The sequence below is a fragment of the Phocoena sinus genome, chromosome 13, assembly GCF_008692025.1.
Source record: "Phocoena sinus isolate mPhoSin1 chromosome 13, mPhoSin1.pri, whole genome shotgun sequence".
Classification (NCBI taxonomy): Eukaryota; Metazoa; Chordata; class Mammalia; order Artiodactyla; family Phocoenidae; genus Phocoena; species Phocoena sinus.
In genome coordinates, this window is record NC_045775.1 from 32,507,361 (window position 1) to 32,521,832 (window position 14,472).

At 44.1% G+C, this 14,472-nt stretch overlaps 1 protein-coding gene across 10 annotated transcripts in view; it reads right to left on the bottom strand.

Moving 5' to 3' along the window:
• Window positions 1-1,250: 1,250 nt before the first annotated feature.
• The window catches only part of SLC8A1 (solute carrier family 8 member A1), a 344,617-nt gene continuing 331,395 nt past the window's right edge, over window positions 1,251-14,472 (bottom strand). For all 10 annotated transcript variants that reach the window (XM_032652088.1, XM_032652087.1, XM_032652082.1 and 7 more), the window contains one exon: window positions 1,251-4,580. In XM_032652088.1, the coding sequence (XP_032507979.1) occupies window positions 4,204-4,580 (377 nt within the window). In that variant the 3' untranslated portion in view covers window positions 1,251-4,203. The remainder of the gene's footprint in view (window positions 4,581-14,472) is intronic.

Consider the following 14,472-nt stretch of genomic DNA (forward strand, 5'->3'; position numbering starts at 1 on the left):
GGAATGTCTTGGCCAAGTGCAGCGATTACTACAACAAAAGCCAAGTGCCGTTTTTAGGTCACTGTAAGATCCAGTGTCGTACATGGTTGATCATGAAATGGCCAAATATTCTTGAAGTTATGAAACTATACTCATGACTTGCTCTGGATATAACTGCCCACAATCAGACAGAGACAGAAAACCATAATCAAAGAGAAACTACCCATCTTGAGCCAGGAAACACTGAAAGAAGTCTTAAAGGAGTTGATTTACATTCTTGAGATAGTGAAGTTTTGTCACCATTAGAGAATGTAAGGGCTTCATCACCTACCAGAGGAAACGCGTTATTTTTCTGATTGCTCCCACAAGGTTCTCAGATGGAAGCAGCCAAACTGGTGAGTCTCACTTTGATAGATTAGGAGCAGGGGCCCTGGGCTGTGGAATCAGCAATGAATCTAGGCCCTCGTGGACAAGAGCATGTATACAGTGATCTTTTATTAATTGTGAGACCACTGCGGGGGAAGGTATTGCATCAGGAAGTCTCACTGTGGATGAGAGCCACCTATCAGAATAGCCGCAGAGTTGAAGACAGCATGCTTTATAAGAAAAAATTATAAGAAGAAAAAACTTAGTGTGTTTATGCTCTGAACCACAAGAGCAGAGCTCCATAAAACCTTCACTGGTGGAAGGCTTGAATCGGAATCTTTGGAAGAATAAAATTAGCTTATAAGAGGTTAGAATCATTGGGCCACGGCATTTTGCTGAAGAGTTGCTCAACAGGCAAGGCTACTCTGGTCACTGAATTCTTCCTTTTGCTGTTAAAGAAGTAGACGTTGGCTGCTCATTCTGTGTTAAACCAAAGATTGGGTCCCAGGAGACACATTAATTGTTGATCCAAGAAAATTACCTTCCTATAGGAAAGTGTTCTGTGTATGACCATATATGGATGTAATATGGGAATTCTAAAGAATAATATGAGGAATTCTAAAGAAAAATTTAAAGACGATGAGATGCATAAAGTGTCATTTATCTCAACATTCTGACCCTGTGCTCCTTTGGGACATTAAAAGGAAACAGTACATGACCAAAGGGTTGACATTTGCCAAGTCGAATACTGGGCATCTATTTTCTTTCTTTTGGATGAGGATACCAATTGCACAAATAATACCTTTTTGGTCTTTATTTCTTCAAAACATGAAAGCAAAAGATGAAGTAGATGACAATGAGAAGAGAGAAAACATTCCATACAGAATATGCTGTATCACTAGTGATTAAATCAGAAACAATTAGAAACTTTATTTGTCTGTGTCAATAGTGTGTACCATTTATAAGGAACAGCACAATTAGTGCACTTCCCCCCCAAGCTGTGCATAATACACACAAAATAATCAAAATAATTTTACACGACTATAATTCCTAATACAACCCTGAACAACCAGAATCATATTTTCTCTAAAACATGAAAATTTAAAAAGCAAACAAACCAAAAAGCTTTGAAGTTGACCAACGGCAAGGATTTCTTAAAGTCCTTTGTGAAAATTTGCTATGGGATTATTAACATTCCAAATACGGCTAGAAAGGAGGGCAAAGTCTTTCTAATGTTTCAACAACTCATATCCCTTGACGATTTACTTGGTGTTCCTAGGCTAGCTTTCTATTTAATAAATCTTCAAAAAAAAAAAAAAAAAAAAAAAAGGGTTAGAGTTTGCCCTCAAAGGAGTTAGGCCACCAGTGTGTTGGGCCGTGACAGGTAGGGGAGAGGCTCCAAGAGATAGGAGAAATTGTAGAGCTGTGGGGGGCACAGAAAAGTACTGCTGTCCAAGAAAGATAAAAACTGGGGTTAACTGGGCCTTCTCCGTGATCTGGATCACCAGCACAACTGCCTTACTTGGTTTAAAATGGGAAGATGTGCAGATCTGCAAGATTGGCTAAGGCTACGTAGAATGCTTTTCGTACCCTATGCCTTATACTGTCTCAGTTAAAGAAAATCTTAGATATTTAGACAAGAGGGTTTCAGGATTGTGTTTTTCTCGTAAGATCAGACCGTTTCCATGCGACTGTGTTAACCCCCTCTGGGCAGGGATCTGGGCTGTCTTGTCCATGGTTTAGTCCCCAAGAGGTAGCACAGTACCTGGCATATTGCGTGGGTAACCAGCATTTAATTATTCATTTGGTCACCCAATGCTTATTAAATGATGAATGAGCCTGATTATTAAGTGGAAGAAAATACAAATTAAAATTGCTGAGAGTTAAGGATCTTTGAATCAACACAGAGGGCTCAGGGGTGTCTCCGGCCTGGGATTCTTTATGGATAGAGAAGTGTCTGAGAGGGGACCTAAGTCATCCATTTATACCTCATTCGTGGACTCATGGCTTTGGAATGTTGGGTTTATCCACCCTCTCTGATACTGTGAAACAGAAAGAGCCATTCCTTTTCCAGCGTTAAAAATCTCCCAGGGCAATGCTCCTGGGAGGCACTAATCATCCCATTTAATTGCTTCCTCCTTAGTCCTAAGTAGAGAAGATACACTTTTAAAGGCCTGTTGCTCACCACGGCTTCTTTCCTCCTCAGGAACTGCAGATACGATCAGAGGGGTCTGGACGGTGAAAGAAACAGGGCTCCAAATTGCCTTTTACATACAAAAATAAAAGGAACAAACCAGCACTATCTACCATCTGTGCCAGACAGAGCAGATGTGAAATAAATACTTTGGGGGCAGGGGTGTTGTGGGAATGGAGGCTTTCAAAGCTCAGGCACATCTAACGCATCCACTTCTCTACACGCCCTTCTCCTTGGCCTTCCTGAACCAACAGGTGAGTTTTTGAGGCTCTGATGTGTACCAAGTGGCTAATTTTCCATGAAGATACTTTGTAGTTTGCCTACTGTCCTCTCAATAGCTTTAACTTCCCATGTAACAGTTATTGCTTCTTAGAAATGAACATGCAGATCCATGAATAAGCCATTTTCTCCTTTTATCCCTAATCAAACTCAGTAACAACGCAAAAGTTACAACTCAGGTGAAAAGAAAACTCACTTATGTCTTCAACGACCAATCAATCAACGTTGCCCAGTGGGAGAACGGTACGTGCTATACTCTACTATGTACAGATGCGCTTGGCTTTGTCGTATTTGTTTCTCATCCATGCGCCGTGTAACAGGTATCGCAACGACATTCCCAAACAGGCCCACGGAGGAGGAGCAGCAGATGTTCGGTCACGACTGGAACTGGGGCGTGCAGGCCATGGATGCTTTTGAAAACAAAACTGACGGACGATCCCAGGCAGGAGCAACATGGGACTGGGACACACACTGATGCAAGTGGAAAAGGATGATGTGCTTTTGGAATGGGGTTATTCTTCCTGTTTGTATGAGGGGAGGTGAGCAGGAGCGTTGGGATGGGGGTGGGGGGGCCCGGGGGGTTAGCAGGGCTGGAACACCAGAATATATAGGGCCTTCCTAATCACAGTCCAGTGCTAAAGAGATAAGAAAGGATTTTGCACGTTCCTGGGAAACTAGGCGCGATGTTCCTGTACCTGGTGAACAAGAGTGCCAGGCCTATCTTTCACTATCAGACGCTATCTAGGACCGTGACTTTTCTGGGCTCCATTCCAGCTGCCATGTCTCTTCTTGGAGGCAGCTTCACCTCTGCTCCCGTCCCAGAGATGAGCATGCAATTTACTTATATGGTGAAGACATGCTTCTTCCTTTTTCCATGCCCATTTCCTCTCTTCATCCAAGATAATTTTGGAAATGTTTGGGGGAAGGGAGAGTTATCTTAATGATTTCCATTTTTACCCGAAAACCATTTGCATTTAGATTGGTCATCATCACCTCCCACAAGAGAAGCAAAAACCCTGATCCTCCCCCCAAAAACCGAAACAAAAGCCTAACATCAACTACCTCCCCAACCCCACCCCCCAAACAAGCAAAAACAAACAGAAAACAAATCAAAAGACTTAACGGTTTATGAACCCGGGGAGAACACAGCCCTCAGAGGCTGAGCTGCAAAGATGGCCCTGCCCCCACGCCTGGTTCCACGTGACGACGCCCCTGGGAACAGGCGGTGATGCCTTCTCACTCCGGCCCTGGTACAGAGTCTGCTCGTGAAGCTGGATTCCGTCAGCAGGTAAGTGGACATGACAAATGACAATTCTTCTGTTCGTTATAATTTTTTATGTATATATATGTATATATATATAAATTTACTACATCTGATCGTTCCTTTAGAAGCCTTTTATGTGGCAGTAGGCCTCCAGGGAGGAGAAGAAAATGTACAAGAGCCACAGGAGCACAAAGAGGCAGGATGTGAGGAGCTTGGCAGTCCGGGGCCCACCCAGCTCACCTCCGATTTCTGGCCTCCGCCGATACAGCAGCACCCCGACATTGATGAAAGCAAAAATGGTGAAGAGAGTGACGGAGAAAGCCAGCGTGCCAGGGGACACTTTGAACTGTTCCCCGTTGGCTGCATGGTAGATGGCAGCGATGGACCAGGCCACGCCAATTCCCAGGAAGACATTCACCGCGTTGCTGCCTGTGACGTTACCTATGGATGCATCTGCGTACTGGTCCTGGGTGGCGGCCACTTTGCTTGCAAATGTGTCTGTGGAGGAAGAGGAAAAAGGCCATGACACTTAGCCACTTAGAGAGGTCTGTGGAGTGCCGGCAGCTTCAGCTGCGTACACTGGAATCAAACCGTCGATGGAGACCCCGTGACCAGGACAGAGCTTTGATGTTCCCTCGAGCCCCAGTCGTGTGGTCAGAACGACAGGATCCAGGTATCAGGACTTGCTGACTTATAGGTGACCTTGGTCAAGTTCTTTACCCACAGATACCACGGTTCTCTGTAACACTGAGTTTGCAGGGAGGCATGTTTCAGAGCGTTACCACGGCCTATCTACATCAGAATCAGATGGGGTCCTTCTTAAGAATGAATATTACCAGGCTCCGTCCAGCCATGCCAGATCATAAGTGCCGGGACTCAGGAACATGTTTTTACAACATGCCAAAAGATTCTAGGTCAATGAAGTTTGAGAATGGCTGCTGAAGGGTATTACTGAAGGCTGCTGTATCATCCGCTCTAGTTTATAGATGAGAAGGTTCAGGGCTCAGGAAATATTTCCAAAGATTCAAGAGCAAGTCAGTGGTGGAAGTGAAACTAACTGACCCATGATAACAACTGCCATTTGCCTAGAGCCTTACCAACAGGAAAGCAGATTCACCTATGTCCTTGTGTTGACGGTGACAACAGTTCTATGAGGAGAGGAAACTTTAGAGGTGAGGATACTGGGCTCTGAGAGGTGCAGCATCACACAAAGGAAGAAGCCACGTTAAGGCTTGAGCTCAGGCCTCCTGCCTTCACGCAAATGCTGTTCACCGTTCCACCTCACCCTTCCCCGGCCTGGCACGTTAATGGCCATCCTCAAAGCTCTTTGTTCGCCAGTAATCCTGTACGCATCTTTTCCCTGAAGCTGGGAAAATCATACATTTCCTTTCTCTACAGGGAGTAGGACAAGATTCACTTACACTTGGTGAGTAGAGCACCGGGGCTTAGTGCAAACCCGAGTCAGAGGGTGTGGAATTCTGCCCGCACAGCTGAATGTGTGACCCCAGGCAGATGACTTAATTTTTCTGAGACTCAATTTCCTAATCTGTGAAATGAGGATAGTCATGCCCACTTCAGAGTGCTTTTGTTCAGTTGAGCTATTACATGTAAAATGCTAACGTTTCTTTGTACAAAGCAAGAGTAGCCCCTTCTGGTGCTTTGGGAAGACAATGTGAATGGAGCTGCCTAGATCCATCTATTACAAGTTGACGCTGGATCTGAAATAGCTCCCTTTATTAAGAATGTGAACAGGACTTGTAAGATATTCAACTTCCTTTCTCTATGCTCACCTAGTTACTGGTGTCAAAGTCCTTTCAGTTACCTCTGCAAAATACGTTGCACGGTCGGTTTAGAGTAGATATTCGTAACTGTCAAGTTGCACTCACGTCTGCAAAGCCAGCAATGGCAGGTATGCCGTTACCACAAGGCACTATGCTCTGAGCATGCGTGTAGTTGTGTGCTATCTGGATTACTCTCTCCCCTCTGTTGCTACTCGTTGCCACTTCCAATGAGGATGACACGTAAAGCACGTACGTTTCTATCAGCCTGTAGATTCTTATGCTTTTAACATGGGTGCTGAGAAGCTACTGGATCTGTGGTGTCACATCCTTTCTGAAAGGGAACTGGTTAACCTTGAGGGCCCATCTCACTGATCCTGACCTGTCTGCGACGGAAAGCAGATTTTAGTTACTGTTTTATAAAGAGGCGGACTGCTTACTCTGTGCTACACATGTCACACGGATATTTTCATTCAACCCTCTTATCAACCTTATAGAGTAGATGTTACTATTTCCGCTTTTACAATGTGGGAAACAGCGACGTTGTGACAGTATGCCTCTTGGACAGGGTGTCCGTCAACAAAGCAAGGATTCTGAGGCCAAATCTGTTTGATTTCAGAGCCCATTCTCACCCTAGACCTCACTGCCCCTCCTAGGAAGGCTAAAGGTTTCCTTCCCTCTGTCCATTTCAGGTTGCCCTGTTCCTTCCACTCAGAAACCTTGAAACAGCTCCTTCCTGTATCAGTGAGAGCAAAGACTGAAGAAGGTATAGGCAGCTTGCTAACCCGTCCTGCTGGATGGGTGCTGCCTTTTTGCATTCGTGATCACATACCGCAGCCCTGTCAGGACCATCACAACAGAGGCCGGTGAGTAAAAGCCCAGTGAGAGAATCGTCACGGTCTCTTGCTGTTCATTATTAAGAGTTGTTAGGACCTGACACAGCCGCAGCCTCAAAAACAATGAAGTCATTTTGCTTTGACTTTTCGAGGACAGACAGGCAGCTCAGCAAGGAAAGTAAAGGAACAGAGTCTAAAGCAGGAGAAAGCCACTTACAGCTCAGCTGCTGCTGAGGATCACCTGAGATGTTATTCTGCGCTGGCGTGGCTGCTGGCGGAGGCTAGTGCCTTCCCCCCAATGCTGCAGGGGCGGGGACCTGGCGTGTTCCACAGCTTACGCATGCATACCTCCCCCGGCACGCAGTATGGGGCACACTAGACTTCCTGGGTGCCCCATCTCCACTCGGAAACCCTGGACTTTCTGGATGGCATCTCTGCTGCCACCCCAGAAGGGAGTGAGGCACAAATTCAAAGATGTACTGGGCCCTCCTGGGTCTGCAGGGACTTCTTCTCCCTTAAGCCATTTCTCAATAGCCTATTAATGTGAATAGCACATGAGAATTCTTGTAATGATAGGTTCCTGTTTACAAACGCCTTTCTTTGGATTCTCTGAAAATTAGTTGCCAAAGCGATTAGCTCCTCACATAAATGAAACATGTTTGGGCCTCTGAATCAGGGAGGTTTTTTTTTTTTTTTTTTTTTTTTTTTTACCTGGGTTACACATCAGACCTTTGCTTTTCAATTCAAAAGCTGGGTAAAAAAAATTGTAGGAACACAAGTAAATCCAAACCAGCAGCCTTAACTGCAACAGAGACAGCTCTGACTTCCAAATGAAGTGTGATGGAACCTCCCCAAACTACCTTCTCTCACCACTGCTTAGCGCACAGAGCAGCAGACCACAGACTGCAGGCGAGGCCCTGCCAAGCCTGACCCTGAATGCCAAGCCCGCAACCTGCTATGGCTGAACAAGGCAAAAGCCACTCAAATGCCATTCCCCAGAGTGAAGTCCAAACAAGGACTATTGACATGGCGTGAGCATATTCAGAACTTGGCCCGTTAAATACAAACATGTATGAATCAGACTGCCACTGTGATTGGTACAAACTAAGTTATGTTGATAATCATTTACATATGTGTGTATACCTGTACCTACATATATACTTCAGGTTAGTATTCTACTAGTAATTTTTGCTTCTAACTCCCACCTTGAATTCTAATGAATTTTATTTTTATATTTTTCCTTCCTTACAAACATCTTTATTCTCAAACTTCAGTTCTATTCATTGCTCAGCCATATTATAATTTGTTTGCAATGTCTTTTATTATGCAATAAGATTCACAATAGGAATAACCTTGGCAAATATCGATGGGGTGGACACATGGATTAGTCACTATTCTGAGCCCTTTGCTCAGCCCCTGTAAACTTCTTGACGGAAATGCAAGCGCTAAAATTATACTCTTTTTTTTTTTTTTTTTTTTTAGCCACATTGTAAGGCATGCAGGACCTTAGTTCCCTGGCCAGGGATCGAACCTGCGCCCCCTGAATGCTAATAAATTTTAAATTAGTCGTAGAGTTTTAGACTTTTGGTCCTGCCCCCTTGGTACCCACTAACAGGGAAGATTTGTTTGGGAGGCAGATATGTTACAGAGTCAGGACATAATTGTTCTCTGCATCTAACCTTGGCAGCTAAGTCATCTAGTCAATATGCAGGAATATTGATTAGATATCAACACACTCCCCTTTCCTCCAGAAATGATTTTTTAACTGAACTTAAACTTTATCGCTACATACAAACTAAGCCTCAAACATCTCTTCTGTAAAAAGGATAGTTCTTACAGCCCTGCAGGTCACAGGAAGGGTTTACATATTACCTAGAGTACCACCCCACGTGGTTTATCTTCGTCTTGACTCTGCATGTGCTGGGGGCCAGCTGTGCAACTCTCAAGTGCTTCGCGCTCAGGAGCAGATTTTGACTGGAGCCCAGCCTGCTACGGAGGCATGGTTGCCGCCTCCCATCACCTGTGAATTACTGATGACGCAGGGGACAGACCAGGTGGTTCAGAGCTTCCTGCTGCGTTAGTGGGAGAAGTCTCATCAAGGGGACCCTCTGGGCTCTTCTGTCAGTGTGTTCTTGGGCAAAACACTCACTCTCTGGGGGGGGGGGGGGGTTCTGGTTTCCTAAATTCATATGTATGATTTTGGTGGGATTTTTTCTTTTTCGCAGGCATTTGTACATGACCACCCACCTTGCTTCAAATTGACTAATCGATGACGATATCTCATTTTAAAGAATAAATGACCTAGATGAAATAGTCAAAGTGATCTCTAGACCTGAAGATCTTGCCAGTGATGAAACTGTGGCGATATTTATGGAGTTGAACCACACAGCACAGGGTCATTTGACCTCTTAAAAACAGGAAAGAAATGTTGGCAAGGTTACTTACTTCAGATCACATGACCATTCATATGAGTGTAGCCATGCAATAACTGGTGGCAGTGATGACTTTCAGATACTGTGTATCATGTCAATCAAGTGTGCCTATCACTGGCACTGGAAACACTGGGACAGCCTAGTTAAAAAAACAATGAAAATTTGGGGCTCCACCCTTCACCCACTTAATCAATCAGACTCTGAGGAAAAGATACAGGAATACACATTTTAGTAAGTGCCTGAGGTGCCTAGCTTTTCCACCAAGGCTCAAGAACCACAGCTCTCAGGCATGGAAATGGAAGCTACTACTCCCAGTGCCCACAGTTTGGGGGGGCCTTGCTGGCAGGAAGAGATGTTTGAGTTTCAGGGAAGCAGCTAATTGAGAAGTAAGGAGCAGCTGATTCCTCTTAGAGACAGTGATGCCCTGTGATAGAGTAGTCATTTGCTCATAAAACAGCTTGGTGGAGGGCCTGGGACAGCTTGGTGGAGGGCCTGGGACTGCTTGACCATGAAGTCCCCCACTCTCAAGTTGTGCTATACTCGTAATTTTTTTTGGAAAAAAAAAAAACCCATTCCAGCATGGCAACTATAGAAGGCCAAGGAAAGAGTGAAATTTACTTAAATTAGTTGAATTCTGGCTCTTTCACTTGCCAGGTGAGAAGCTTACCTACTTTAATATGGTTTTGAAGGAAATGAGTTAACATGAACAGCGCTCAGAATAGGGCCTAGCAATTAATGAGTGCTCAATATTAGTAATTTTTGTGTGTGTGTGTGTGGTACGCGGGCCTCTCACTATTGTGGCCTCTCCCGTTGCGGAGCACAGGCTCTGGACGCACAGGCTCAGCAGTCACGGCTCACGGGCCCAGCAGCATGTGGGATCTTCCCGGACCGGGGCACGAACCCACGTCCCCTGCATCGGCAGGCGGACTCTCAAGCACTGCGCCACCAGGGAAGCCCTAGTAATTATTTTTATAATACAACAGAGCCAGATCCCAAGAGAATCCATAAGTGGTCTGGAATTGTGAGTTACTGTAATGATTCTAAACTTCTGGGGAGTTATAACACCCTTTAAAGACATATTATTTAACAATGTGGTAGAACAGGGCTTCCTTGGTGCCACGAGCCATGGCCACTGAGCCTGCAGGTCCGGAGCCTGTGCTCTGCAACGGGAGAGGCCACAACAGTGAGAGGCCCGCGTACTACAAAAAAAATAAAATAAAAATGTGGTAGAACATACAATTATTCTTAAAATCAAAGAGATTTTTATTTTGAAAATTCCGTATAACCTAAGTCATAAAAAGACATTAGAGATCTGGTTTATGGCCCTAATTTTACTAGTGACTGAAAGTGAAAGGCAGACCTCTTTGCTTAAACAACGTATAGATTCCTCTCTAGTCTCTCCTCTCTTCTATGCACTTTTTGTTTCCCTCTTTGAGAATTCAAACGGAAATTTTATTTATGTACTAATTCCTCTGTCACTAAGAACCTTAAACAAGTTTTTGCTTTTGGTTGTGATATTTATTTACCCCAGTAAATATGAAACCCACACTTTCTTACTTACATACACATACTCACTTCACTGGCTCAAACAAAAAGAAACCTTGTTTGGCATCCAAGTGAAGCTTAAGAGATCAGGGAATTACTGATGTTTGACTGAATAATGACCAGTTAGGAGAGGAGTTGTAAAAATTGAAAAAGGGAAAAACACTTAAAATTTCTGCCCCTAAAAACTGTCCCTGAAAAAGAAATGGAGACAATGACACCTATTTTTAGAAGAGAAGAAAAGAGGTAAGTGAAAAGCTCAAGAGGACTCATGTTGGCAGGTCAGAACACCTGTTTCTACTCATTTTTATCACCAGGGTAACTTTTGAAAAATACCAAATTGTGAGGTCCACTATGAGTTTCTGCTTCCTTGGTCTGGAATGTGGTCTGGGCACTGGCATCTTTTAAAGATCCCCAAGCAGACTGAGGTCCACTAACCAACTACTCAGAGCCCTTGCTTACCTCTGTGGGAGGACAATGGCACCTTCCCTGGATTAGCTGAAATAATGCATGGAATAGCTCTGACATGAAGGTCAACAAAATCAGTATTTTGGGAACAACAGGGTGGAGACACAAGATAGCAGAGTAGAAGGACGTGAGCTCACCTCGAATTATGAAAACACCAAAATCACAACTAACTGCTGAAAAACCATCAACAAAAAAGACACTGGAACTTACCAAAAAAGTTATTCTAAATCCAAAGCCAGAGAAGCCACAATGAGCCAGTAGGAGCGGCTCAATTGTGATAAAATCAAATCCCATACCCACTGGGTGGGCAACCCACAAACTGGAAAATAATTGTCACAGAAGTCCTCACAAGAGTGAAAGTTCAGAGCCCCCTGAACTTCAGCTTCCAGCCTGGGGGTCTGGAAACAGGAGATGGAGCCCCCAGAGAATCTGGCTTTGAAGGCCAGCAGGGTTTCATCACAGGAATTCCACAGGACTGGGGGAAACAGAAACTCCACTCTTGGAGGGCACACACACACAAGGTCTTCTGCACACCAGGACCCAGTGAAAAAAGCAGTGGCCTCATAAGGGCCTGGGCCAGACCTACCTGCTGGTGGTGGAGGGTCTCCTGTGGAGGCAGGGGTACCTGTGGCTCACTGTAGGGACAAAGACACTGGCAGGGGTAGTTCCGGGGAGTACTCATTGGTGTGAGCCCTTGGGGAGGCCACCATTTTCTCACCAAGACCTGGCCCCACCCAACAGGCTGTAGGCTCCAGTGTTGGGACTCCTCAGTCCAGACATCCAACAGGGCAGGAAACACAGCCCCACCCATCAGCACGCAGGCCGCTTAAAGTCTTCCTGAGCATATAGCTGCCCACTAAACTCACCCCTTGACACGGCCCTGGCCACCAGAGGGACATACCCAGTTCTACCCACCAGTGGGCAGGAACCAGTCTCTCCCACCAGGAAACTTGCACAAGCCTCTGAGATAACCTCATCCACCAGGGGCCAGACAGCAGGAACAAGAAGAACTACAATCCTGCAGCCTGTGGAACAGAAACTGCAATCACAGAAAGTGAGAAAAAATGAGACAGGAGAGGAAACGTCCCAGATGAAGAAACAAGATAAAACCCCAGAAGAACAACTAAGTGAAGGGGCAATAGGTAATCTACCCCAAAAAAGAATTCAGGGCTTCCCTGGTGGCGCAGCAGTTGAGAGTCCGCCTGCTGATGCAGGGGACATGGGTTTGTGCCCCGGTCCGGGAAGATCCCACATGCCGCAGAGTGGCTGGGCCCATGAGCCATGGCCACTAAGCCCATGCATCCGGAGCCTGTGCTCCGCAAGGGGAGAGGCCACAACAGTGAGAGGCCTGCGTACCACACACACACACAGAAAAAAATAATAATAATTTAGAGTAATGATAGTGATCCAAGATCTTGGAAAAAGAATGGAGGGATGGAGCAAGAAGATACAAGAAATGTTTAACAAAGTCCTAGAAAAACTAACAGAGAGGAACAATACAATAACTGAAATGAAAAATACACTAGAAGGAATCAAGAGCAGAATAAGTGAGGCAGAACAACAGATAAGTGACCTGGAAGACAGAATGGTGAAAATCACTGCCATGGAACAGAATAAAGAATGAAAAGAAATAAGGACAGTCTAGGGGACAACATTGCACACACCAACATTCACATTAAAGGGGTCCCAGAAGGAGAAGAGAGAGAGAAACAACCTGAGAAAATACTTGAAGAGATAACAGCTGAAAACTTCCCTAACCTGGGAAAGGAACCAATCACCCAAGTCCAGGAAGCACAGAGAGAGAGTCCCATACAGGATAAACCCAAGGAGGAACACACCGAGACACAGAGTACTCAAATTGACAAAAATTAAGGAAAAAATATTAAAGGCCACAAGGGGAAAGCAACAAATAACATACAAGGGAACTCCCATAAGGTTATCAACTGATTTCTCAGCAGAAACTCTGTAGGCCAGAAGGGAGTGGCACAATATATTTAAAATGATGAAAGGGAAGAACCTGTAACCAAGAAGACTATCCAACACCGCTCTCATTCAGATTCAACGGAGAAATCAAAAGCTTTACAGACAAGCAAAAGCTAAGAGAATTCAGCACCACCAAACCAGCTCTACAACAAATGCTAAAGGAATTTCTCTAGGTGGAAAAGAAAAGGTCACGACTAGAAACAATTATGAATGGAAAAGCTCACCTGTAAAGGCAAACATATAGTAAAAGTAGGAAATTACCCATACACATATGATATCAAAACCAGCAATCATGAGAAGAGGAGAGCAAAACTGCAGGATATTGGAAATGCACTGGAAATTAAAACAATCTTGTTTATATACAGATTGTTATATCAAAACCTCATGGTAACCAAACCAAAAATCTACAATAGATATACACACAAAAAAGAAAAAGGAATCCAAACACAACACTAAGTAATCAAATCACAAGAGAACAAAAGAGGAGGGAAGAAAAAAGGCCTACAAAAAACGAAACCAAAAACAATTAAGAAAATGGCAATAAGAGCATACATATTGATAATTACCTAAAATGGATTAAATGCTCCAACCCAAAGACACAGACAGACTGGCCGAATGGATACAAAAACAAGACCTGTATACAGGCTGTCTACAAGAGACCCACTTCAGACCTAGAGACACATACAGACTGAAAACAAGGGGATGGAAAAAGCTATCCCATGCAAATGGAAACCAAAAGAAAGCTGGAGTAGCAATACTCATATCAGACAAAATAGACTTTAAAATAAAGAATGTTACAAGAGACAAGGAAGGACACCCCATAATGATCAAGGGATCAATCCGAGAAGAAGATATAACAATTGTAAATATACACGCACCCAATATAGGAGCACCTCAGTACGTAAGGCAAATGCTAACAGCCATAAAAGGGGAAATCGACAGTAACACAATAATAGTAGGGGACTTTAACACCCCACTTTCACCAACAGACAGATCATCCAAAATGAAAATAAATAAGGAAACACAGGACTTAAACATTAGACCAGATGAATTTAATATTTATACAACATTCTATCCAAAAGCACCAGAACACACATTCTTCTCAAGTGCACATGGAACATTCTCCAGGACTGATCACATGCTGGGCCAAAAAGCAAGCTTCAGTAAATTTAAGAAAATTGAAATGATATCAAGCATCTTTTCTGACCACAACACTTTGAGGTTAGAAATCAACTACAAGAAAAAAAAACTGTAAAAAACACAAACACATGGAGACTAAACAATATGCTACTAAACAACCAATGGATCACTAAAAAAAAAAAAAAAATCAAAGAGGAAATAAAAAAATACC